The 24,381-nt window shown below is 37.6% G+C and overlaps 1 protein-coding gene across 3 annotated transcripts in view; it reads left to right on the top strand.

Annotated features, from left to right (window-relative positions):
* Window positions 1-24,381, top strand: part of PRKG1 (protein kinase cGMP-dependent 1) — a 1,418,431-nt gene that overhangs the window by 1,227,828 nt on the left and 166,222 nt on the right. For 2 of the 3 annotated variants that reach the window (XM_005225353.4, NM_174436.2), the window contains 1 exon segment: window positions 14,115-14,180. In XM_005225353.4, coding sequence (XP_005225410.2) covers window positions 14,115-14,180 — 66 coding nt within the window. 3 annotated transcript variants of the gene reach the window in all.

The raw sequence follows: 24,381 nt of genomic DNA, 5'->3' as shown, positions 1-24,381 counted from the left end.
GTGTGCATGTGTACATATATAACATATATATATGTTAAATCACCTGCTGGGCAGGTATGGCAAGGCTAATAGATAATTTTTTTGGTAAAAATGGGTATATATAGTTAATAAATTCAATACCCAGTCTACTTTTTCTAACCAATGCCAACTGTAAGAGTTTTGACTGTATGTAGTGGTTTGACTTTAGCACTTTTTATTCCAATTGGCTTTATTATACATATAGCTATAACTTTCCTTTCTTTATCCATTGTTTCTTCTATTTATTTTTGATTCAAAGTTAATACTGGCTGTGGGTGAAATTATAGCACATTAGATTAATTGAATTCTAAAATCACTAAAGAATTTTGTTTAGAGACCTAGTTATTTATCAAAATAATACAAATATTTGATAAATGAGTATCAAAAGAATGTGATCTTTAACAGTTTAACCCTATTTTAAAATTTTAGGTATTTCTCTTCCCTGAAAGAGCCAAAGTAAAATCTCAATATAAATTTAAACAATCAAAATACAATTTCATAAACATTTATTACATAATCCTTGACTTCTTACTATGAGACTTATTTCAAATGAACATGTCTGATTTCTATGTGAAAATATGTTTTAGTCTTGGATAAAAAATGCTAATATGAAAATTAATAGCATAATATGCCACTTACATATTTGGAAAGTAGATCACAATTGCAGGCTGATAATACCCTTTTTTTTTTTTTTTAATCTAAAGAAACATCCTTGGGTTTGGGATAAATTGTCTCAGGAGCATTGAGAACCATGATAATTTGATCTTTTAAAAAGTGTCCATGTTGGTAAAACAAATTATAGAAGAGAACAGAGCACTGATTTCAATCTCCATTTCACATCTTAAAAATGAAACAGAGTTATTTTCTCAAGGTCACTCACTAAAGTTGGCAATAGAACCAGAAATAGGAGACACTCTTCTGGCATGTTGTCTAGAATTCTTAATAGGAAAGGACACACTCCTGACTTGAAGGCACTTTAAAAAGGCAACAGTCCTTTGAAATATGTGACCAAGGAAATCAACATCATTTCAAACATGCATCAATTGAAGTTTACTGGTACTTAATTTCCAGTCATCATTTGAATATGTTCTTTCCTGTACTTTAAAAATATGAAAAATTGAATCATTTTTTAGCTCCATCAAATACACTAGAAACAAAGGAAAAGGAATATACCATGAATTGCTTTATTCTTGAAAGTATTTATGACCCATGAAACACCATGGAATAATTTGACTCTCCTAATGTCTTCTCCCAAAATTCAAACTGTGTTTGGCCAGTTACGTTACAAAATTACATGCATCACTATCTGAAAAGATAAGACACCAATTAGATTTATCTTAATCCATATTATATTATGAAGTATGGTTCAAATAAGAGGACATATAGTGTCAAGAAGAGAGTGTTTGATTTGATTAAATGAATAGAACATCTATTATGTTGTACTCCAGGTTTAAGTTTTTTTCTATTTTATTAGAGCAAAATTCTTTATTTTTCCTCCTAAATTAAAATACCTGTTCAGATCAGATCAGATCAGTCGCTCAGTCGTGTCCTACTCTTTGCGACCCCATGATTGCAGCACGCCAGGCCTCCCTGTCCATCACCAACTCCCAGAGTTCACTCAGACTCACATCCATCGAGTCAGTGATGCCATCCAGCCATCTCATCCTCTGTCGTCCCCTTTTCCTCTTGCCCCCAATCCCTCCCAGCATCAGAGTCAATCAACTCTTCGCATGAGGTGGCCAACGTACCAGAGTTTCAGCTTTAGCATCATTCCTTCCAAAGAAATCCCAGGGCTGATCTCCTTCAGAATGGACTGGTTGGATCTCCTTGCAGTCCAAGGGACTCTCAAGAGTCTTCTCCAACACCACAGTTCAAAAGCATCAATTCTTCGGCGCTCAGCCTTCTTCACAGTCCAACTCTCACATCCATACATGACCACAGGAAAAACCATAGCCTTGACTAGACGGACCTTTGTTGGCAAAGTAATGTCTCTGCTTTTGAATATGCTACCTAGGTTGGTCATAACTTTCCTTCCAAGGAGTAAGCGTCTTTTAATTTCATAGCTGCAGTCACCATCTGTAGTGATTTTGGAGCCCAGAAAAATACCTGTAAATCATCCAAAAATAGACCAAATAGACCCCTAAGAAAATAATGGCAATATAATATCTAAATCTGTACTTCTAAACAACTGATAAAATAATAACAAGCAAAAATGAGAATAAGCTGTCTTTCTTTCCAGAAAATACACTCAAGGAGACATTCTTTAAATTTGTAAGACTTTACCAAAGAGTTTAATATTTGAAACCAGAGCACAAACTAAATGCCATTTTTACTGTTATGGTAGCTCCTGGTTATTTCTTCTATATCTTTTCATTCAGGAAAGCCAATGTAAAACCACCTAATGAGAGTGTCTTTATTATAGAAATGATCCTGAAGCTATTCTAGTCTATGTATCTTTTAAATTACATTTCAAAAGCACCTTTCATCTGATCCAAGGAGCCGACTCATTGGGAAACTCCCTGATGTTGGGAAAGAACAATGGCAAAATGAGAACGGGGAGGCAGAAGATGAGAAGGTTAGATAACATCACTGACTCAATAGACATGAATTTGAGCAAACTCCAGGAGATATAGGAGCCTGGCATGCTGCCGTCTGTGTGACTGCAAAGTGTCAGACAGAAACGAGCGGCTGAACAACAACCTGTTAGCTACTATTAGTAACAAATTACTTGCCACCAGATTTTGTCACATTAACTCATGTATTGTTAAGAAGCCTTGTGTTATCTTTATTATTTTTTAAATTTTTGGCCGTACCATGGGGCATTCGAGATCTTAGTTCCCTGACCAGAGATGGAACCCATGCCCCCTGTAGTGGAAGCACAGTTTTACCCACTGGACCACTAGGGAAGTCCCCGCACATTGTCTTTAGATGTCATGAGATGTCCTGATACCCCCAAAGCCAGCATGGATCAGAGGAGTTGGGAAAAGTATCTTTGGAGAAACTGAATTTGAATGAGGTCTTGAAAGCAGAGAGAGAATACAATTAAGTTGCAGAGTGTGAAAATTTTGCAGCTGATAAACAAGGGTAGCCAATTCCCAGCCAATAAAATGACCAGAGCAAGAGTTTACCTAAAAATAGAAATACCTGCTCAGCTTCCTCAAGTCACTGAAAATCAATGGAAGGATTACTTCAAAAATCTTCTTTTATAAAGTGGTGCATTTTAGATAAAGACTTAAACCATTGGGAAAGACACAGCTGTGTCTTCCTAGCTATTCACAGCTTCTTTTTTTGTCTGTTCTGTTGTATTTTAATTGCTAAACAGCATTCAAGAAATTAGATTTATAACAAAATTAAACTGTTAAATATTTTAAATTCTCCAATGAGTTTGAGAATTTGAGAAATGACATTTTTATGTAAAGCCTGCAGAGCAGTGAGAGTTATTTGGGAAACTTTCTCTAACCTCCAGAGTGTCTCCAAGTATTTACAATATCATGAACAAGATTATTACTTATTTTTCAAAATAATCTCTATAAATAACCACTTGAACTTTTAAAATGTTGCACTTTATCTCATATCTCAATGTTCTAAATAGATGGTCTGGGAAATATCGAAACGATCTTAAAAGTAGCAGCTGTTTAACAACATGACAATGTTTTGGTAAATTCTTATTATGTAAAATAATGAAGCTCAGGACTTGGGAGTCTGTTGGCCATAGATTTTCATCATCAGTGTGTTGCTTTCCAGTCTTGCCTTTGGGTATTATTTGTCAGTTCAAAAATTCTGCTGCTTATTGCTTAATCCAGCTTGGAAACCATAAGTAAGATAGGAAATATGATTTACCTTGTGAAGTAGAATATGGCTGGCAAAATCACCTAGACTATATCAAAATAATAAAAATGTATTACAAAATGAGTAAATCTATCTAATTGTTACACATGTCTGGGTTCTAGTGGTTATTTTAGAGCATTTCTGTTTTGTTTTTTTTTTTTTTAATTATACACACATGCACACAAATGCATACACACCAGCTAAATATTTGTATGTATTATCCTTATATTACAGAGGGGAGGTGAAGGTTCAGAGTTTGAATGCTAGCCTGGTATCCTAGAACTAAATACTGAGTTTTTCTGGTTTCATATATATTCCTTCTTACATACCATCTTTCTTTTTGAACTCTTGAAGAGAATTTAGATGTTGAAATATCCATTAGCAAAATGAAATTATATCACTGAAGTCATAGACGTGCAAGAGGCAACCAATTTTAATCCCTATAAAAGCTGATAAAATAACTGTTTGCAGAGATCCCTGTCTGACCCCTGCAATGTCCACCGTGATGATCGAGAAGCACTCCAGTCCTTGTTCCATCTTCAAACAGTGCCCTGGCAAAGCTGCCTAGATGTGGTTTGCTTAGGAGTTGGTCCAAGTATCACTGCCCTAGTGGATCACATTTTGCTTTGTCATGTGTGATGTGGCTAGTCATTTCTTTTTCAGTATACTATAAATAAGCATGGCAAAAGAACAGCTAGTCTATTTTCTTTCAATTGTATTTACTATATTGTTCTAAATCTAAAGCTTGGCACTGACCCATACAGGTTAAAGATTATCATTATGAAAAGTTGCCTTTCAAACATGTACATAATCCATTAACACAATTTTTTTCTCAGGTAGCTGGTGGCTTAGATGGTGAAGAATCTGCCTGCAATGCAGGAGACCCAGGTCAATCCCTGGGTCAGGAAAATTCTCCTGGAGAAGGAAATGGCTAACTTCTCCAGTATTCTTGCCTGGAGAATTCCATGGACAGAAGAGCCTGGTGGGCTACAGTCCATGGGGTTGCAAAGACTTGGACACAATTAAGAGACTAACACTTCCCTTTCATAATGATACTAAAGGTGTCTAAAGTGAAATTTCATATTATCTTTGAGGAAAAAGGATAGAGTTAGTGAGTATGTAATACAAACTTGTAATTCAGAAAGTCATCACAAATCCCAGAAGGAAAGTGGCTAGGAACAGGATCAAGAAATTCAGAGTGATAGTAGGTGGATTCTAGAAACCACGTTATTTTCCTGAACATAACTTTGAGATACTCCTTTGTTTTCCTATTTCACTATCTTCCTGATAGGATAGCAACAGCTTCTAAAAATGTTTCTATCAAACCAGGTAAGTATGCAATGGGTTTATTTTTCTGTTTTATTTTCTTGATCAGGAAAATATATGATTTGACCTCCAGGTCATCGGGAGAAAGGAAATTTGTGAACACCTGCCATTTATTTACGGCTTCCTAGGTGCACTAATGGTAAAGAGCCCACCTGCCAATGCAGGAGACAAGAGACACAGTTTGATCCCTGGGTGGGGAAGATCCTCTGGAGAAGAGCGTGGCGACCCGCTCAAATATTCTTGCCTGGAGAATCCCCATGGACAGAGGAGCCTGGTGGGCTACAGTCCATAGGGTCGCAAAGAGTCAGACACAACTGAAGCGACTTAGCACACATCAACAACCATTTATTTGGGGCTTCTCTGGTGGCTCAGACAGTAAAATATCTGCCTGCAATGCAGGAGACCCAGATTTGATTCCTAGGTTGGGGAGATCCCCTGGGAAGGAAATGGTTACCCACTCCAGTATTCTACCTGGAGAATCCCATGAACAGAGGAGCCTGGTGGGCTACAGTCCTTGGGGTCTCAAAGAGTCAGACATGAATTTTAATATTTGAAACCAGAGCACAAACTAAATGCCATTTTTACTCTAGCAATAACAACAACAAAACACTAAGACTCAGAATTTCTTATATAGTTATTTCTTATCCTAGTTGGAATGGACAGAGAATTATCTTTAATGATTAGATGGAAGAACAAGAACCATCAATCATGTCAACATTCAGAGGATTCATACATGGAATATGGAAACAATACAGATTACTACTGAAGTCAGTTCAGTTTATGTCACATAGGGAGCACAGCAGGAAAGAAACAGCAATATACAGTCTTCCGTCATTGTTTTATATCCCCTTTCACTTTCACTAATTCCATGTGTTAGATTGGATCATGAATGCCAATAATTGGCCATCTTAACCTGCAAAAACAGCAATTTCTTTGGTTCAGCCTAATAAATGTCTATGTTCATTGTTATTGAATCATGCCACAGAATGCAGAGTTCCTAAGTCACATCAAAAATTCATTATGCCATCATCCCAGCAGAAGTAATATGAACGAATGTGAAAATTGAATTCTTTCAAATTCATAACTTCATTTATTGTGACCTTCCATGGGTATAGATCTATAAGGATTTGCATTCTCTCAGAAAGTGAGATAATACAGTGAATGGAAATATGCACCTGTGTTACCAGAAAGAATGAAATGGAGTTACTTTTTGAATAATACTTATTGTTGTTCTGCCTAGAGAAACATCCTCTTTGAGCTCATGTCATAAGTCTCTGTTATCAATGAAAAACCAGAGACTGCCTTGGGAGCATTCTAACAGGTGTATAGAGTATAAACTCAAGTCTTTGTCATGAGTTGGTAAATATTCCTGATAATACACTGATTTCTATGCATTAGTTTGTTTCATTACTCCTATATTGTACAAGGTTCTAAGGGACAGAGATCATATTTTCTGTTTAGATATATTCTTTAATATGCGGACTTCCATACAGTAACATTTACTTTAGTTAAGTGGAAAGGATGTTGGCATTTTAAAAATACTCATCTAAAATTGTTTCCTTGTTATTTTATTTCATAGTAATTGTTTCCTCTAAGCTTGTGATTTCCAACTAATTTTTAAGATTTTATTAATACGTTAAAAGAAAAAAGTTTCAGTTAGTCTCTTTTGAAAAGTAGATCCTTGAACGAGTCTACAGGATCTGGATGGGGGTTCCTGCCTTCCTTTCTGGTTTCTCGTGTTCCTTGCCTTCTTTTCCTCAATCCCTGAATTCCAACCTTATTTGTTTTATAGTAGCTATTTCCTACCCCAGGGCTATTGCATATTTTTTTTCCCATAGAAAATACATTTCCTGACTCATTTTGCTAACTCAACTCATTTGGGAGTGGGTCTTAATTTTTAATGTCCTCATAAAGGCTGTCATCTTATTTGCTAGATGATGTCCTACCTATTATTATTAATATCTCTGTTAGCATGCTATTTGATCAGCATATTCAATTATACATTTGCCTACTAATTTAACTTCATCCCCAGTGGACCATAGCATTCATACATTTAGAATATAATAGCCTTCAGTAAATATTTGTTAAAGTAAATATTGACTTATTATATTCATGAGAAATATGAATACTTAAGAATAATAAAGTTTTTTAAAAATATTCACAATGGTGTTAAACTTAATTATCTCCTGGCAGGTGGCATTATAGTATTTTTCTATTTCCTCTCTTTTTTGTTGGTTTAACTATATGTATATATATTTCTATAATTAATTTGTAGATATATTTCTTTTGTGGATTTTTCCATCTTGAAAAAGCTAATGAAAGATCATGGAAGTCTGCATTGATGAAAGTTTGAACTAGAGTAGAGGGTTGTCAGAGGAGCCATCTGTGTATAAGAATGAAGATGAGAGCTGGCATATTGTAAGGAAACAGTTATTTGCTGTAGGTGCAGCAGAGGACAGTCTGTATAGTGCCTGGAAAGATCATAGGTCAATTGGTGGAGGACCTCAGACTCTAAATGAAAGTGTAGAAACTTCTTTCTGTTGAAAATTCTCATGCAAAGAATTGACATGACTGGACTTATATTTGGAAATGTGCAGAAAAATGAGATGTGGCTTAGAGAAGGGAGAGTATGGTGGCAAGGAGATCAGTTATAAGGCCAGATCAACATTCCAGGGTAGAGATAGTGATAGCCCAAAGTAAAGCAGTGGCTCTGAGAATGCAAACGAAGAATGGATGTAAGAGAAAAGGCAAAGATGGAACCAATATAATCAATCAGAGCCAATGATGGAGAAAGGAAAGTAAAAAAAAAAAAAAAAAATCTAATTTTTGAGGCTAAGCAAATATAAGAATGGTGATGTCATTTGCCAAGATAGGAAACACAAGGAAAACAGTGGTTTTGAGGTTAAAAGAAAATGAATCAGGTTTGAATTCAAGGTTGCAGTGGAACTTTCAGACAAGGGTGTCCAGTAGAAGAAAAGTAAACTTAGAAATTAAGACTTAGAAGTCATTAATACAAAACTAACAGCTGATGCCATAGAGATCTCCCCAATAAGAAAAGTTAGAGCAATGAAAAGGCCAAGAGGAGAATTTTGAAGAGACACCAGTTTTCTAGTGAACCAAGAGGATTCAGGAAAACAGACTGAAAAGGTAGTGTCCGAAAACAAATGGGAGACTGGTTTATTATAGAAATTTAGAAAAGACTTCATGAGAAAAACTATATGCAAAAGAGTATCGTGCTTTCTAGATGTCAGAGGATCTTAAAGTGACAATGATGACAGTTAACATTTACTGGTTATTAACTCTATGCCAAGCTTGATAAGAAGACACGTATTTTTGTATGTATTAGTTCATGTTACACTTAGTATTCGTGTTCTGTTGGGAGTACTGGAGTTATAAATCATGTTGGAATAATGGTAGGAAGTAGATAGAGTCAGTGAATGACCTGATACAGTTTTTTTTTTTTTCTTTTTTCCTCACAATACTTATCTGCTCAGGAACCAAACTTTTGAATAGCACAGCTGAACTTGCCACAAATTCTACAATTCTAGTTCATAATTAATTCAAAGTCTAATTTAAAGTGACTCTTTGATGCTTTTCATAGCCCATCAGTTTTGAATATCCTACACGTTATAGTAAGATTGCCCTTGATTTTGAGATGAATAGGATTTATTTTGTCCTAAATGTAACTATGGATGCTGCCTGAAGCACTTGACTGAGAATGAAGGGCTCTGACCCACAGTTGCCTTAAGTTCATGAGCTATTGGAGAAGTGTCAATTTCTGTCAAGGCTGGCACTGAGGGAATGCCAGGACTCTGATGACAGCAGTCACATTGCTCTAGAGCTGAAAAGGGAGAGCTCCTGCTGGCACAGTTAGTTACTTTGCATGAACTACATTCTGCTTTGGCCTCACACACTCTGTGTTTGTTCTCAGAGATATATCAATGCACTATAGAGTTTCCTAGCGGCCATGAGACACAAGAGAATTGCTTCTGAAAGAGAAGAGTCAATGTAAACTCTTGCTATGGATTATTCAGATACTGACAGTGACTCTACACTGGGATACAGCGATGATGAAGATTCCAGTGATGAAGTTCAAAGACTATCCGAGTCAGTGCACAGAAAACTGTATTTGCAACTATTTGGGGATGATTGTTCATGCTCTATGATTTCATTGAAAGGAATTTCTAACTCCTCCAAAAATGCTTAAGAAAAGAACACTACTAAACCTCACAGCTTTGTTCATTAATCAGTAGCAAGTTTGTGTAATATCTATTAATCTGCCGAATAGTAGCTACTTCTGCAGTTGTTCATAGTTATTGTCATGCTGAAATAAACTAATATACAAGTACAGAAATAAATGAATATGAGATTTTTATTTTTAAATTCAACATGCATGCTGCTGCTGCTACTGCTGCTAAGTCACGTCAGTCATGTCTGACTTCGTGCAAGTTAGACCTAGACTATTAGGTAGATACACGTGCCTTTACTTCTATATAAAGAAGTATGCTGTGTTCAGAGGCTATGTGTGTTTGTGAAAGTTTTCAGTATGTTAGATATTATCTTATAATTTTGTTTATAAAATTCTCTTGTGGCCAATGTATTTTCAAAGTCTCATGTATTAGTCTATTAGAAATTATCAAATAGCCTGATATGCCAAAAAGTAAAACTGAAAGAATGCTCAGTTGTTTTTTTTTTTAAGTCACACCATCTCCCTCTTTCTTCTTTCTTTCCCCCTGTCTCCTTTTCTGCATGTCTAAACTAGTATTACATGAAGCCTCTGAGACACTGGTAGATGTTCTGTGTGAAACCAGTATCATAACAGCTATGTATAGACAGATATAAGTTTCATAAAGACATGGAGCTATTAGGAGCTTTCTGTTATATGAGTATTTAATATTGCATATCTCAGTCCAAAGGATATTTGCTTTTACTTTAGTCCTTGGTCCAATAAAGGAAATAAGCACACATAGTAAATCACAGTATTGGCTTATATTCTTTTCTTATCAGAAGTTTCTATAATATCTCATAAAATAGGGGATGAATATGTGTCAATACTATGTCAGATGGCATTTTTCTCTCACAGGGATGGCATTTCCAGACACCTGCATAGACAAGCATGGTGGCATTAAACATCTATCTCAATAGTAAAAATTCAATAATAGTGTAATGGCAACAGGAATTTGGCATTGAATGGACTTGGCGTTGAATGATTTTCTATTGTTATAAAACATTGTTATAAAGCAGCATAGCAGGGTTAAGACGTAACTACAGATAGGAGTTCTAATAACATGAGAATCAAACTGGTTTATTGATTTAGCTTTGCAGTTGGGCACCCATTAACGTATTAATGCTGCTTTATTAATAATTAAATATAATTTTATAATGATGGACAGAGAGTCATGAGTGCTTACTGCTTAGATGTCATCCTAAGCATTAGAATGAATTTAGGATAGTTGTTAATTTAATATCTTATAGCAGAGGGTATAGGTAGTGAACTGATGATAAAAGAACATGTACTTTGGGACCAGACAGATCTTTGTTCAAATTCCAGGACAGGAACTCATTAGCTATGTCTGTTTTTTGGTGTATTACATATATCCCCATGTGTAAATTTCAGGTAAAATACCCTCTGTTATATGTATTAACTGAGATTTGTGCAAATTATTTAATATGTTTCCTGATATTTCTTGTTCAGTCACTAAGTTGTATCTGACTCTTTTGCAACCCCCTGGACTGTAGCCCACTAGGCTCCTCTGTCCAGGAGATTTTCCAGGCAAGAATACTGGAGTGGGTTGCCATTTCCTTCTCCAGGGGATGTTCCTGACCCAGGTATCAAACCCACATCACCTGCATTTCAGGCAGACTCTTTACCACTGAGCCAGATAATAAATAGCAAATGTTATAACTCTTTAATATGCTGTGTTGTTTATCACCCATGTTACACTTCTTTTTTTTTTTTTTGATACATGTCACATTACTAGGTGCTGAGCCTGACTATAGGCTATAACTTTACACATTTTCCTTTTTAAAAATAAAATATTTTCAGTTTCTATCAACTATGTCACTCTTGATCTTTGATTTTTCATCATTTGCATTTTAAAATATATATGTATTTTCTTTCTGTTGCAAGGAAATAGCATCCATTTTTGAAAGTATACACAATTCAGACCAGATAACATGATAAAAATTTTAAATGTTGGACATTTGTGATGAAAGCATACTTTAAAATTTATATACACAGGAGACATTGTTCAAAATAAAGTGTTACTTTGTATATGTCATAGTTTTAAACACTGTGGACAATTTTAAGTTGTTAAGGTAGAAGCATATTTCAGCTAAAATTAGTTTTCTATAAAGCCGTGGTGGATTTTTTAAAAAACACACTGGCAGCTATTTGTAGTAACATAGGCTGCTGTGAGCATCTCCTAAGCAGTTACTCATGCAGTTTATGAGCCACCTCATGGCCATTATTGACGATTTGTCTGTTTTGTCCACTTTACCAAAAATTCACACTCAAAAGTGATAGTGGACTCTCAAGTATACTATCTATTTCTATGGAATAGGAAAAGCTCACTTTGTTCTTGGGCAACAATCTTTCATAGAGCACCAGCCGGCACCTCCACAAGGACAGACATGATGGCATTGGTGAATGGGAAACCTTGGAAGTAATGAATGGCAGAACCATTGCTTTCTGTGTGTTGGGCATTGTGATAAACTTATCTTTATTGCATTTAAGATCATTAAATTGGCACTGTTATCCTTCTCACTTTTATAGACAAGAAAACTGAGGATTTCACCTCATTTTGTAAAACCAAGACAGTGTTACTCCAAAGCCTGAACTCTATTCTTCCCAAGAGTTCAAGATTCCTGGACCATATACTTACTAACCACCTCTTATGCAGGCCATTCAGGATAAAATTGGGAGCAAAACTGGCCATTTACCCTGCCCTCATAACATTTAGTGAAAGGAGGTTAGAAACATGGACTAAGTGACCATGCAAATAGATGTATAAATTGTAAACTGTGACAAGTACTTGTATGGAGAGCTACCTAGGGCCATGAGAACAGACAAACAAGGAACCAATCTAGTGAATTCAGCATGGCATCACTGAGCCAGGGGCATCTGGACCGAGATCTAAAGGAGAAACAGTTGTGAACTGGTCAAGGAACTGGAGAGGAAGTTCCTAGGCTTAGGGAACGTGTGGTAAGAACTCATGACAAGAAGGAAATGACATGTTCAGTCATTGGGAGGAGACCAGTTTAGATAGAAGGTAGAGGATGTTGGGGAGACACTGGGAAGATCACAATGAGAATTGAAGAGACTGTAATAGAAATTTGAGAAACAGAAGAGAACTTTGTATGGTATGCAGATTACAAATATACAAATTTCAATAGGTTTTTTCTTTAGTAGCAATAACCAGTAAAAAACAGAAATGCAAAAGCAATGCCATAAGAGAAACTGATGATATAAAAGCCTGAAGAATACTTTTCTATAAAAATGCCAGAGCCCAAGTGAAAAAGATTAAGAAAGATTAAGACATAATACTCTATCTGAACAAGTAGACATGCCATGCTCTTGCAGAGAAAATTAATATCATCAGAATGTCTTTCTTCTGAAATCAATGTAAAAATGTGATACAACTTTACTAGCATCCCATTGTGGGTTTCTTCAGAAGTGGAAAGTGATTTTAAAGTCTGTATTAAATATGAATGCTTGAGAATACCATCAGGGTATTTCTGGAAAAGAATTTTGGTAAGGAGAAACTGCTTTCCCAAATAGTAATAGTTACTACAAAGCAACTGCAGTCGTTAACAGCATGATACAGCAACAGTGAAAGAGATCAATGAAAAAATTACAGTTCAGGTGTATGTGTGAGAACTTTGTGTGTTTTGAAAAAATAAAATACACTGGGAACATCTTTATTTTCAAAACTTTAAAAGCCTGATATTAGAAACATATACTGTTCCAATTGTGATTTTTAGAAGATGTTATTAAGACCATAGTATTTCCTATGTAATATCTCTGTAATGTATTTCAAATGTATATGTATCATTAATTAGATTAGCTTAGACATTTTACCTTTCTAGGAAACAGAGTATATTTTCAAGTATAACTTAATGTTTCCATGACAGTGGTACAATTACATTTTTAGTAGCTCAAAATGTGAATGTTAACTTACCAAATCCACCTTTGACCACTGGATAAGGAGAGCAGATTTTTAAATGTTTAAGAAGTTGATAGATACTGCTGCAGAGCCAATTAGATGCTTTAAAGCGACAGTACATACACATTTCAATCAGAGTGATTAAGATTTGTTGAACATTCTTGAAGAACCTACAAACTCTGGTACAGGTGAGTAACTGTTTAAGTTGCCAAAAGTTTAGCCACATAAGTTCAGGGTCTTTAAAGCATGGAATTGATTAAAATAGATCCATAATTCTCAAGGTAATAATGATAAATTCATACACAAATGGATTAGGTACTTAAGTTTCTAGAATTATATCTGCAGATCTTTTCTAAAGTTTACCTATTCGTCTTCATTCATGTCTTTATCGTCATCCAGTCAACTCATTAACTCTCCAGACACGATAGGGAATGGTGACACAAAATTTTGTTTCATTTGTGTAAGTGAAACTTTTAAGTTTGAAAATTACAACTTTCGGAGAAGGCAATGGCACCCCACTCCAGTACTCTTGCCTGGAAAATCCCATGGACGGAGGAGCCTGGTGGGCTGCTGGATTGTAATTGTAAAATCTGTGTTATTAGTAACAAGAGTTATGTGGTTTCTCAGGACAAAGTAATTTGAAACGTGAACAAATCTTAAACCTAAAAGAGGAAAAATCAGAAGAGTGTAATTTAATGTCTTGAATTAATTACAATGAACACTTTTCTTTGTTTTTAAAGGGTGCTTTACTTGAACTGCTGTCTATTTTTTATACAGGGAAGATGTGAGAACAGCGAATGTAATTGCGGCAGAAGCTGTAACCTGCCTTGTGATCGACAGAGAGTAAGTACTTTGCTTTCTTATGCATATTACACACTCGTATCAGTGACACACATAAGTTCCTGGGATGAGACATCACTTCATGGAGCTATTAATACTTGTTTATATCTTTTTATTGAAAATAAGTTTTATATTTGATTCTCATTCCCTGTTATTCTTGGAAGTGGTTCACTCTGCCATTCTAGTTTTGTGATTTTTAATAAGGTACTTAAACCACCATGAACTTCACCTCAGTTAGCTCATTTGTGAACTGGGGATAATGCAACATCATGTTGTGAGCATTGATGAGAACATGTGAGAAAATCATCTGTCCAAGTGGTCTTTACTCAGGAGACTCTCAACCAGTGCCATTGGTGTAAATTTTTAGAAAATAATGACTATTAGTACTTTCAATATACTTTATAATTTATAAAATATTTATAGTATATTATAATAAGTATAAAATAGTATATATTTATACACTATACATTTGTGGTTATTATTGTTACTAGGAAATGGACTATTCCTTGAGCACATTTTAGTTTTCTCCTCTATTCTTCCATCCTCAGATTCCTAAAATAGAAGTATTTAGGAAAACACTTTTGGAGAAACCATCAGTCCTAGACATAGGCATATTTAGAGCCATTCCAAGTTTGTTCGGCGACACGTCCGCCTGTTCCTTCTCTGTTTTCTTCCTTGCTAGTCTCATTGCCTGAATGCTTTATTGTTTAGACTAAAATGTCAGACTATTTTATTGACTCTCCGAGAGCCTGAATAAAATGCTCCACTACCTGGATGCAGGCCTCCAAACATTTTCTCATTGCTGTGTTTGTGGATACATTATCACAAAAGCCAAGTGCCTGACGGGGGAGAAGAACTGTAAAGCATCCATTTTAGTGGAGCCATTACAGCTGGAATAGGCTGTGTCAGTGTGGAATGAAAGTGAGTGGCAGATATGATCAGAATGATGGAGTTGAATGTTGAGCTCAGGGGACTCTGGTTGAAGAGAAATCCCACTTGATTTACAGATCTTACTTTTGCATGCCCCTCTGTGCTGGATCACTGGAACCAGAGGGCATCATTGCAGGATGATAGCCACGCGTGCATGTGTGTGTGTGCTCAGTCACTTCAGTTGTGTCCAACTCGTGACCCTATGAACTGTAGCCCACAAGGCTCCTCAGTCCATGGGATTCTCCAGGCAAGTTTACTGGAGTGGGTTGCCATGCCCTTCTCCACATGATGTCTAAGCTGCTGCTGCTAAGTCGCGTTAGTTGTGTCCGACTCTGTGAAACCCCATAGACGGCAGCCCACCAAGCTCCCCCGTCCCTAGGATTCTCCAGGCAAGAACACTGGAGTGGGTTGCCATTTCCTTCTCCGATGCATGAAAGTGAAAAATGAAAGTGAAGTCACTCAGTTGTGTCTGACTCTTAGCAACCCCATGGACTGCAGTCTACCAGGCTCCTCTGTCCGTGGGATTTTCCAGGCAAGAGTATTGGAGTGGGTGCCATTGCCTTCTCCGAGATGATGTCTATACCCATGAATATTTCTGAAATAGATACTCTTCCTCTGGTTCCCAGAAACAATAACTACCTATTCATTCCTTCTTTCATTTGATTAATGTCTTTTGGAGGCTTTATCACATACAAGACATTGTTAGGTGCTATACAGAGAATTAAAGAAGCAGCACAGATTCTGGTTTGGGGGGTAACTTCTAGTAGAGGAACTGTGGCATTTATACAAATAACCATCATGCAAAGCAGAATGTAAGAAGGGTCCAGAGCCCACATCTGTGGGAGTTGACAACTTCTGGGGAGAATCAGAGAAGTCTTCATGAAATAAATGGTTTCATTAGGTAGATCTATAAGCATAGGAGCAGCAAGAGAAATAGAGTGAATAGCATCAGCAGTACTCAGAGTAGAGCTATAAGCCATTTCAGCTGACTAAAGTAAGGCTGTATTAAGGTAGTTGGAGGACAAAGTGTGACAAATAAGTTCACAAACATGTTGGGGCTGGTTCAACAAGATCACCAAATGGTGGATAAGGGTAACTCTGACAATTCTATGCAGCAAAATAGTGTCAATCACTAAGACACTGAGAAGGCTATATGAGATGAATTAAAGGGAGAAGATACAGACAGAATATCTGGTTGCTGCTGCTGCTGCTGCTGCTAAGTCACTTCAGTCATGTCCGACTCTGTGTGACCCCATAGATGGCAGCCCACCAGGCTCCCCCTGTCCCTGGGATTCTCCAGGCAAGAACACTGGAGTGGGTTGCCATGTCCTTCTCCAATGCATGAAAATGAAAAGTGAAAGGGAAGTCGCTCAGTCATGTCCGACTCTTAGCGACCCCATGGACTACAGCCTACCAGGCTCCTCCGTCCATGGGATTTTCCAGGCAAGAGTACTGGAGTGGGGTGCCATCGCCTTCTCCGGAATATCTGGTTAGCAGTCTGTAAATCTAAGTGGTCATCATGAGATCATTATAGGCATGTGTAAGAATAAAGACATAAACCCAGAGGGCTGAGACTTGCCTGAATGTAAAGGGTAAAAAAGAAATTTAGAAGATCTAGGAGGAGTGTAGAAAAAGACTTAGTTTGGGAAGCATAAGAATTATTCAATAAAAATATCATGAATTTGACATACAGGAACAGGTGCCTCGCAGGAGGTAGAAAATGTGGGACAAGAATGCTTGTTAGAGTTAACATAAAATTAACCTAAAAATTGCTTACATAGAGTTAACAACTGAAGCCATAAAACTGGATGGAATTGCATGAAAGAATAGAAAAGAGTAAAAGACCAAGTTTAGAATTCGGGAAAATTCTTACATGTAAAATTGAGGCAGAGGAAGAAAACCGGTGATAAAACTGCAATGTCAGCAACTAGAACAGTGTAGGGAACCTCAGATACCGAGAGAAGATTTCAAGGGAAAAAGGATAATCAGCAGAAGTAAATACAAGTGAGGAACTGAGAGGCATGACTATATAGAGAAAAGGGCAAAAAATTTAGCAACCTGGGAGAAAAAATATCTAATAAAACAGTGAAAGTGGAATGCAGATTGCAAAGAGTGAGTCGGTACTGAGGATGTGAGAGCATTGAGACCAAAGGATTTTTTTTTTTTTCTTTCAAGAAACTAGGCTAAACAAAGAAAAAAGAGAGAAGGGAGGGCACATGAGACACTAGTGAGGTCTTGGAGAGTTTCCTTGTGATGCTTCTACACAAACCTTGAGGAGGATGGCTTCCCAGGCAGTCCAGTGGTTAAGATGTTGTGTTTGCTTGATTGGGAAACTTAAGATCCCACATGCCATGGTGGCCAAGTTAAAAAAGAAAAAAAGAGGCAGGGCGGAGGTTGGGGGTGACACTTGATAGAAATGTGTCCACAGGGGAGGAAATTGTGAGCAAACAGGGAAAAATAAATTGGAAAAACATGTTTTTGGTTTTTTTTTAATGTTCTGAAGATAGTGAAAAAGAGAATAGGTAGAAAATTTGTAGAGATGTAAACAAGGAAAGTTATGGTAATTTGAATGGCCTTAATCTTCCCTCTAAAGCACAAGGGAATCTGATGAGGGAAGAATGACAGTGAGGCTGAGCGTTTGCCTGCTGATTGAGGATGGATGGGTATTTCTATCAGTTTATGTATCTACTTTCCTTTGTAATGATTCTACCTGGAAGATGGGATGTTTAACAGAAAAGGAAACTGAAGTCCATAACATTTTAATAACTTGTTAAGGCTTTGTGGTTAATATTCAAGCCCAGATTAATCAAGTCATGGAAACAAACTATTGGGACACTGAGAGTTATCTAGTGTAGGTTCTTCAGTTCTGTTGACTGAGATCCCAGGAGATGAAGGAGCATCAAGTAGCATCACATACATACTTTTTCCCATATCCATTTTCTTTTTCAAACCTACTCATATATAGTGTGCAGTGAGGAGTGTATGGACTTGGTCAAATAGAGTCCAAAGCTCAACACTTGAATCTTTACTACACCATGTTATGACAATATGGGCAATTCAATTTTAAGTCTTAGTTTTCCTATCTGAAAAGTGGGAGATGCCTAAATTATAAAATTGTTTCGAAGATCAAACAATTTAATATATGTCAAGGTCCCCACACAGCACAAGATATGTAGTGAGCACTCAATCAGTGTGCCTCTTCCTCTTCTTAGAGAAGGTACTGGAATCTCCTGGATTTAGTAGTTTTTTCTTTCTGCTCAGCATAAGTTTATCTTCAGAAGTGTATACAGAGGACATACCTTGAGGGAGGTCTAGCTTAAAACATAGAGAGAAGATGGCTTGAGTCTAGGGCTCAAGAAGTGCATTTCTATGCTCTTATCAGAGGAGTTGGGATTCCCACCAAATGTTGAATCCCAGCTTAAAAAAGAAATTAAACTGTAACTGAAGGATCCTGTCATAATCCTGCTGCTAGTACCTAATTTATGGCCAATTAAGGGAGCACCAGGGCTTCACCCATGCAAACAGATGGCGAGCATTAGAACTACCAACACATGGAGCTTCTTTCACAAATTTACAACTGAGGTACCATGTTATGTAAGCCAGTGATTATGCTTTATTATTCCAGAGGGAGAGCAAAAGAACATCATTGTAACTAATCACGCATGTGGGAAATTAAAAAAAAAAAAAAAGAGTTCACGGACAAATTAGAAAGTGATAAAGAGATACATGTTGTTCTCAAGAAGCATTCTCTGAGGACTGGTTTCTTACATTATTTTCATAATTATGTGCAGTGACTCTAAAATTCATGAAAATTGACATAAAGAAATTTGAATCTAACAGAACAATCTATTTCCATTAATAACATTCTTGAATACATAAAAGACAACTAAGTATATTTAGAATATCTTATTTTAGAATCCATGAAGAGAAATGAATGTGAACATAAGTATATCTTTGTGTCCCATAATCAGTTATGCAATCCACTTCTTCATCCGTGTGGTAAGTTATTAGTGAAGTTAGGAGTTTATGTAAGATGACATTTTTTGATACACTGAGATCACTGAATATTTACTAGTAATTTTCTTACTGTTTTTAACAAAGAGTCATATATTTTCCCCCAGAAAATTAAAATCTAAGAGTCTCAACTGTATCCCTCATTTACTGTATAACTCCAAGACGCAGCCAATTGGTTATGAAAGTTGAAACGTTTTCATGCTCGTTGGTAAACAGCAATGGTATGAGCTCCCTTTGTGTTTCTCCCACCCCTTTGCTCCATGGTCCTCTGCTTCACCCAGCCAGGAATCTCCAGACCTATCCTTGATCCAACAACTAGAAAAGGGTATTTGGCATATACCAGGATCAGTAACCATGGAGATGGAAATGGCAACCCACTCCAGGATTCTTGCCTAGAGAATCCTGTGGATGGAGGAGCCTGGTGGGCTGCTGTCCATAGGGTCAAACACAGTCAGACACAACTGAAGCGACTTAGCATACATGCATGCATTGGAGAGGAGAAGGCAATGGCACCCCACTCCAGTACTCTTGCCTGGAAAATCCTATGGACGGAGGAGCCTGGTGGGCTGCAGTCCATGGGGTCAAACACAGTCAGACACAACTGAAGCGACTTAGCATGCATGCATGCATTGGAGAAGGAAATGGCGACCCACACTAGTACCCTTGCCTGGAGAATCCCAGGGACAGAAGAGCCTGGTGTGCTGCCATCTATGGCATTGCAAAGAGTCAGACACGACTGAAGCGACTTGGCAGCAGCAGCAACAGGACCAGTATCCATCCTGATCTATCAATTCCTGTGTCATAAGACTTGTCCCAAGACCTATACAAAATATAGGAGCAAATAGGTTACCAAGAAAGATTGGACATAGAGAAAAAGTCACTGGAATTGTTAGGCTGAAGACTATTTCTCAACACCAAAACTGGAGCTAGGTATTAAAACTGAGATTAGAGCCAGACTAGGAAATTTTTACGTTTAATCATTACAAAAGATAAAGATGAATGCCTGTTTCAGTATCAGTTACTTGGGCTACTGAGATGAGCAAGACACAAGTTCAGTATAGGTCTGAAAACTGAGAATATAGGGCAAACTCAATTATATTAAATTTTGGGTTGTTATTCCTTTATCGGTGCTGGTAGCAAAACCTCCTCTCTGTTTATGCATCCTGTCCTCCACAGGTAGCCTCTTTAGCCACACCTGCGTCAGTTTCCATGATAGTGCCTCTGATCCTAGCCTCGACCAGATCTACTCTTACTTGTGGTGGGTTGGTGCCTCCCTCCATTCCCTGTTTGCTATTGCTATTCAGTGTCAACTCCAAGTTGAAGGCAAAATAAACAAAAATACTGAATCTATGCTCTGGGCTCTGTAGAATAAGCAATGGACCAGTCAGGCAGGAGTCAAGGAAGCCTTCCATATCAGGACTTACGATGTCAGAAGAGATGCAAAAAGATGACAAAATAGTAGTTATTCAACTTCTCTCAGGAAGGGTGCTATTGATGTTTCTGACAAGCAGCTTGGTGAAGGGTGAGACTCACTAAGGCTCATGCTCAAGGAGGAACAGAGGATCACAGAACTTCCCCACAAAAATGATGGGTTAGTTAAGTGCAGGAGATTTATTCTGAGTGGGGTATGTAAATATGAAGCCTTAGCTCCATGACTTAAACCAAGGATAGGATAAGCTTTTCTATAAAAGGTCAGATAGTCAATATTTCACACTTTGTAGGCCAAATGACCTTTGTTGCATCTACCCAATTCTACCATTGTAATGCAAAAGCAATCAAAGACAATAAGTAAATGAACATGTCTTTGTTTGAATAAAGGTGTATGGATGATGGAATTTGAATTTCATTGTTTTTAGAGGTCAAGAAGTATTCTTCATCTTTTGAAACTTTCTTGTTCCTGCCACTTAAAAATGCACAAATTATTCTCAGCTAATGGCCATACAAGAAACAGTCAATGAGCTGAATCTGACCTGTGAGCTGTAGTTTGCTAACCCCTAACTTACTTAACCAACATAAAAAAATTGATTGCTGCCTCCAGTGGCCCTGTTCTGACCTTCCTCCAGGCTCTGCTCAACCTGTCTTTTAAATGAAGCAAAATCGTAAAGAATACTGGTTTGAAGTGTGTTCCGCTGTTGGTCTTCCCAGTGCCATCTGCCAGCTTGCTTTCCTCTCTCTGACACCCTGTACCTCTAGTTCCCTCATCACATTACTCTTCTACAGGCACTCCTCTTTCCCATTACACTCCCCACCCCTGCCACACACACAGGCTTTCTTCTTTATCTTTTTGGTTAAACTACATGGCATGCAGGATCTTAGTTCCTCTACCAGGAACTGAACTTGTGCCCCACTACAGTGGAAGAGCCTAATCACTGGACTGCAGGAAAGCCCTGGTCCCTGTTCTTCTTAATTTCTCTCTTGCAATCTCAAGGACTTCACTTCAGGCTTTGTATTAATTTGAGTAGTAGCTACGTAGAGATGAAGATGATGATGGTCTATGGGTTACTTACATTTGAATGACTTACCCCTGAAGACTGAAAAATCACAAAAATCCAGAAGGTTTTAGAATTTCAGGTGTCATGGAGGGAGACGGGGAGAGCCGTATGGAAAGATTTGATGACAGTAGAATCTTTCCAGCACTGTTCTTACCCTACCGTTCTCACCAGGCCAGTCTCATGAAGGCCCACGCATCCAGTGGCATGTGCCCCACCTATGTCATCTATTTCCTTATATGTATCTGTTATCTTTATGTATCTACCAGTCTTTGTCCACATGGTAAGACTATGGGAACTCCAGATACCATACAGCGTGTAGTCACACTACTTAACTGATAGGGGGATGAATTTAAAATTTTTCAGAGCCTCAGCCTGTCGCACAGTCTAAATGGATTTTACTTTGGTGCATTTTCTAGAATGAAATCCGGGGTAATGTGAGGATATTTGCAGGATGAACACGAGAAGACAAATGTACTTTGCTAGAATGTGATCATTCAGTTGTGATCATTTGGGCTTGTCTTCTTTATGGAGCTATTATTGATTGGTGTGCTTTACAAAAAAATATTTATTAAGCAGGAGAGATAAAATCCAGAAGCTTGAAAGAGAGTCATTACACTGGTTTATTTTAATAATGGAAGTTGAATTATAGCATGCCCTGAGCAAGCCTGATCTAACTGCAAAATAAGCACATAGGTACTGGAAAACGGCCATATCCAGAGGTAGTATTAATGGTTTAAACTCACAGAAAGAGGTGAATGGGACTGCTCTTCATCACATATGCATGTTGTAGTACTTTAAAATTGTACACCCTCCTCCTCTTGCAAGTAGTTATAGAAATTATATACAGCATTACTGACTAGAGAACTCACTGAGAAGGCCTGGTCTATATTTGAGGAGTTTTGAGGCAAATGTATAAATGTGACAGTACTTATTTCTATTCCTATTGTACAGATAATTTCCACCTCTAATTTGTTGAGTCCCAAACACACTGAGCTTCTATCAGTATTCTTTGGTAAATTTGACTCTATTCAAAGTAAAAGAAGTTCAATGTCATTAGTATGTTGGTAGGTCATTAGTTAAAACTTAGCAGTTTTTTGTTTAAAAATTCTTATTAAAAGTGTTTTAGATATTGATCAAGTTAGTCAAAAGGTCATAGCAGAAATTCAGGATACAGAAAGTACAAGGAATGATTTGGGAGAATGGCATTGAAACATGTATAATATCATATAAGAAATGAATCGCCAGTCTAGGTTCAATGCAGGATACAGGTTGCTTGGGGCTGGTGCACTGGGATGACCCAGAGGGATGGTATGGGGAGGGAGATGGGAGGGGGGTTCAGGATTGGGAACACGTGTACACCTGTGGCAGATTCATGTTGATGTATGGCAAAACCAATACAATATTGTAAAGTAATTAGCCTCCAATTAAAATAAATAAATTTAAATTTAAAAAAATAAATAAAATGATCTTGGATGCTAAAAAAAAAAAAAAAAAAAACCAGAAAGTACAAGGAATTGTCAGAGACCTCAGGCCATTAAGAGACGATTCAAGAAAAACATTTTCCTTCCCCCATCCTTCTCTCCACCCTCTACCTTGCTCTGCTGAGACTAAGAACTAGACCTTGTTATGGAGAGTTGTTCATGGAACTGGATAATATTGGCATTTTGAATCAGAGAGTTGGTTTTGGTGGAGGGCTGTCCTGTGCACTGTAGAATGTTTAGTGGCATCTTGACCTCTACTCACTAAATACAAGTTAACATTCCCCGAAAACCCCAAGGTGACAACAGAAAGTGTCCCAAGATATTTCCAAGTGTCCCTCAGGGGAAAATCACCCTTGCTGGGAAGGACACAGCCATGCTGGCTAGATGGCAGTAACGTGCTCTGATGCCATGGCAGTAGAACTTATGCCAGAGGTGTTCCAGAGAAAGCTGCTCATACCAGGGAAACTACTCGAGGGGAGGTGTGCTGGGGAAGCTGCTGGCTGCTTGGTATTGCTGAACTCCAAGTACTGTAGTAGCCATACCCTGGAGAAGGTTGTACAAAATCCGAGCAATCTGACTGGAGCCAGGAAGCAAATCGCTTTATTCTTGCCGTTTCTCCCCAGTGGCAAAGTTTCAGTGCAAGTTGGCAAAGAAAAAAATTTAATGACCCAATCCACTTTTTATAGAGCAGTTAAAAAGGGCGAATTTAGAACTGAAAACCAATAAATAAATCAATAACCAGTACAGATTACAATCTAAATCCTATTTCAAGGTCCAGAGCCATAAATAGCAAAATCTTTGTCTCAGTTCAGTTCAGTGCAGTTCAATCACTCGGTCGTGTCCAACTCTTTGCGACCCCACGGACTACAGCAAGCCAGGCCTCCTTGTCCATCACCATCTCCCGGAGTTTACCCAAACTCATGTCCATTGAGTCAGTGATGCCATCCAACATTCTCATCCTCTGTTGTCGCCTTCTCCTCCCACCTTTAATCTTTCCCAGCATCAGGGTCTTTTCAAATGAGTCAGCTCTTTGCATTAGGTGGCCATAGTATTGGAGTTTCAGCTTCAACATCAGTCTTTCCAATGAACACTCAGGACTGATCTCCTTTAGGATGGACTAGTTGCATCACCTCTCAGTCCAAGGGACTCTCAAGAGTCTTCTCCAACATCACAGTTCAAAAGCATCCATTCTTCAGCACTCAGATTTCTTTATAGTCCAACTCTCACATCCCTATATGACTACTGGAAAAACCATAGCCTTGACTAGACGGACCTTTGTTGGCAAAG

This window comes from Bos taurus, chromosome 26 (assembly GCF_002263795.3).
Source record: "Bos taurus isolate L1 Dominette 01449 registration number 42190680 breed Hereford chromosome 26, ARS-UCD2.0, whole genome shotgun sequence".
NCBI classification, from domain to species: Eukaryota; Metazoa; Chordata; class Mammalia; order Artiodactyla; family Bovidae; genus Bos; species Bos taurus.
Note: the sequence above shows the minus strand (reverse complement) of the source record. Positions and strands in the feature narration are given on the sequence as shown.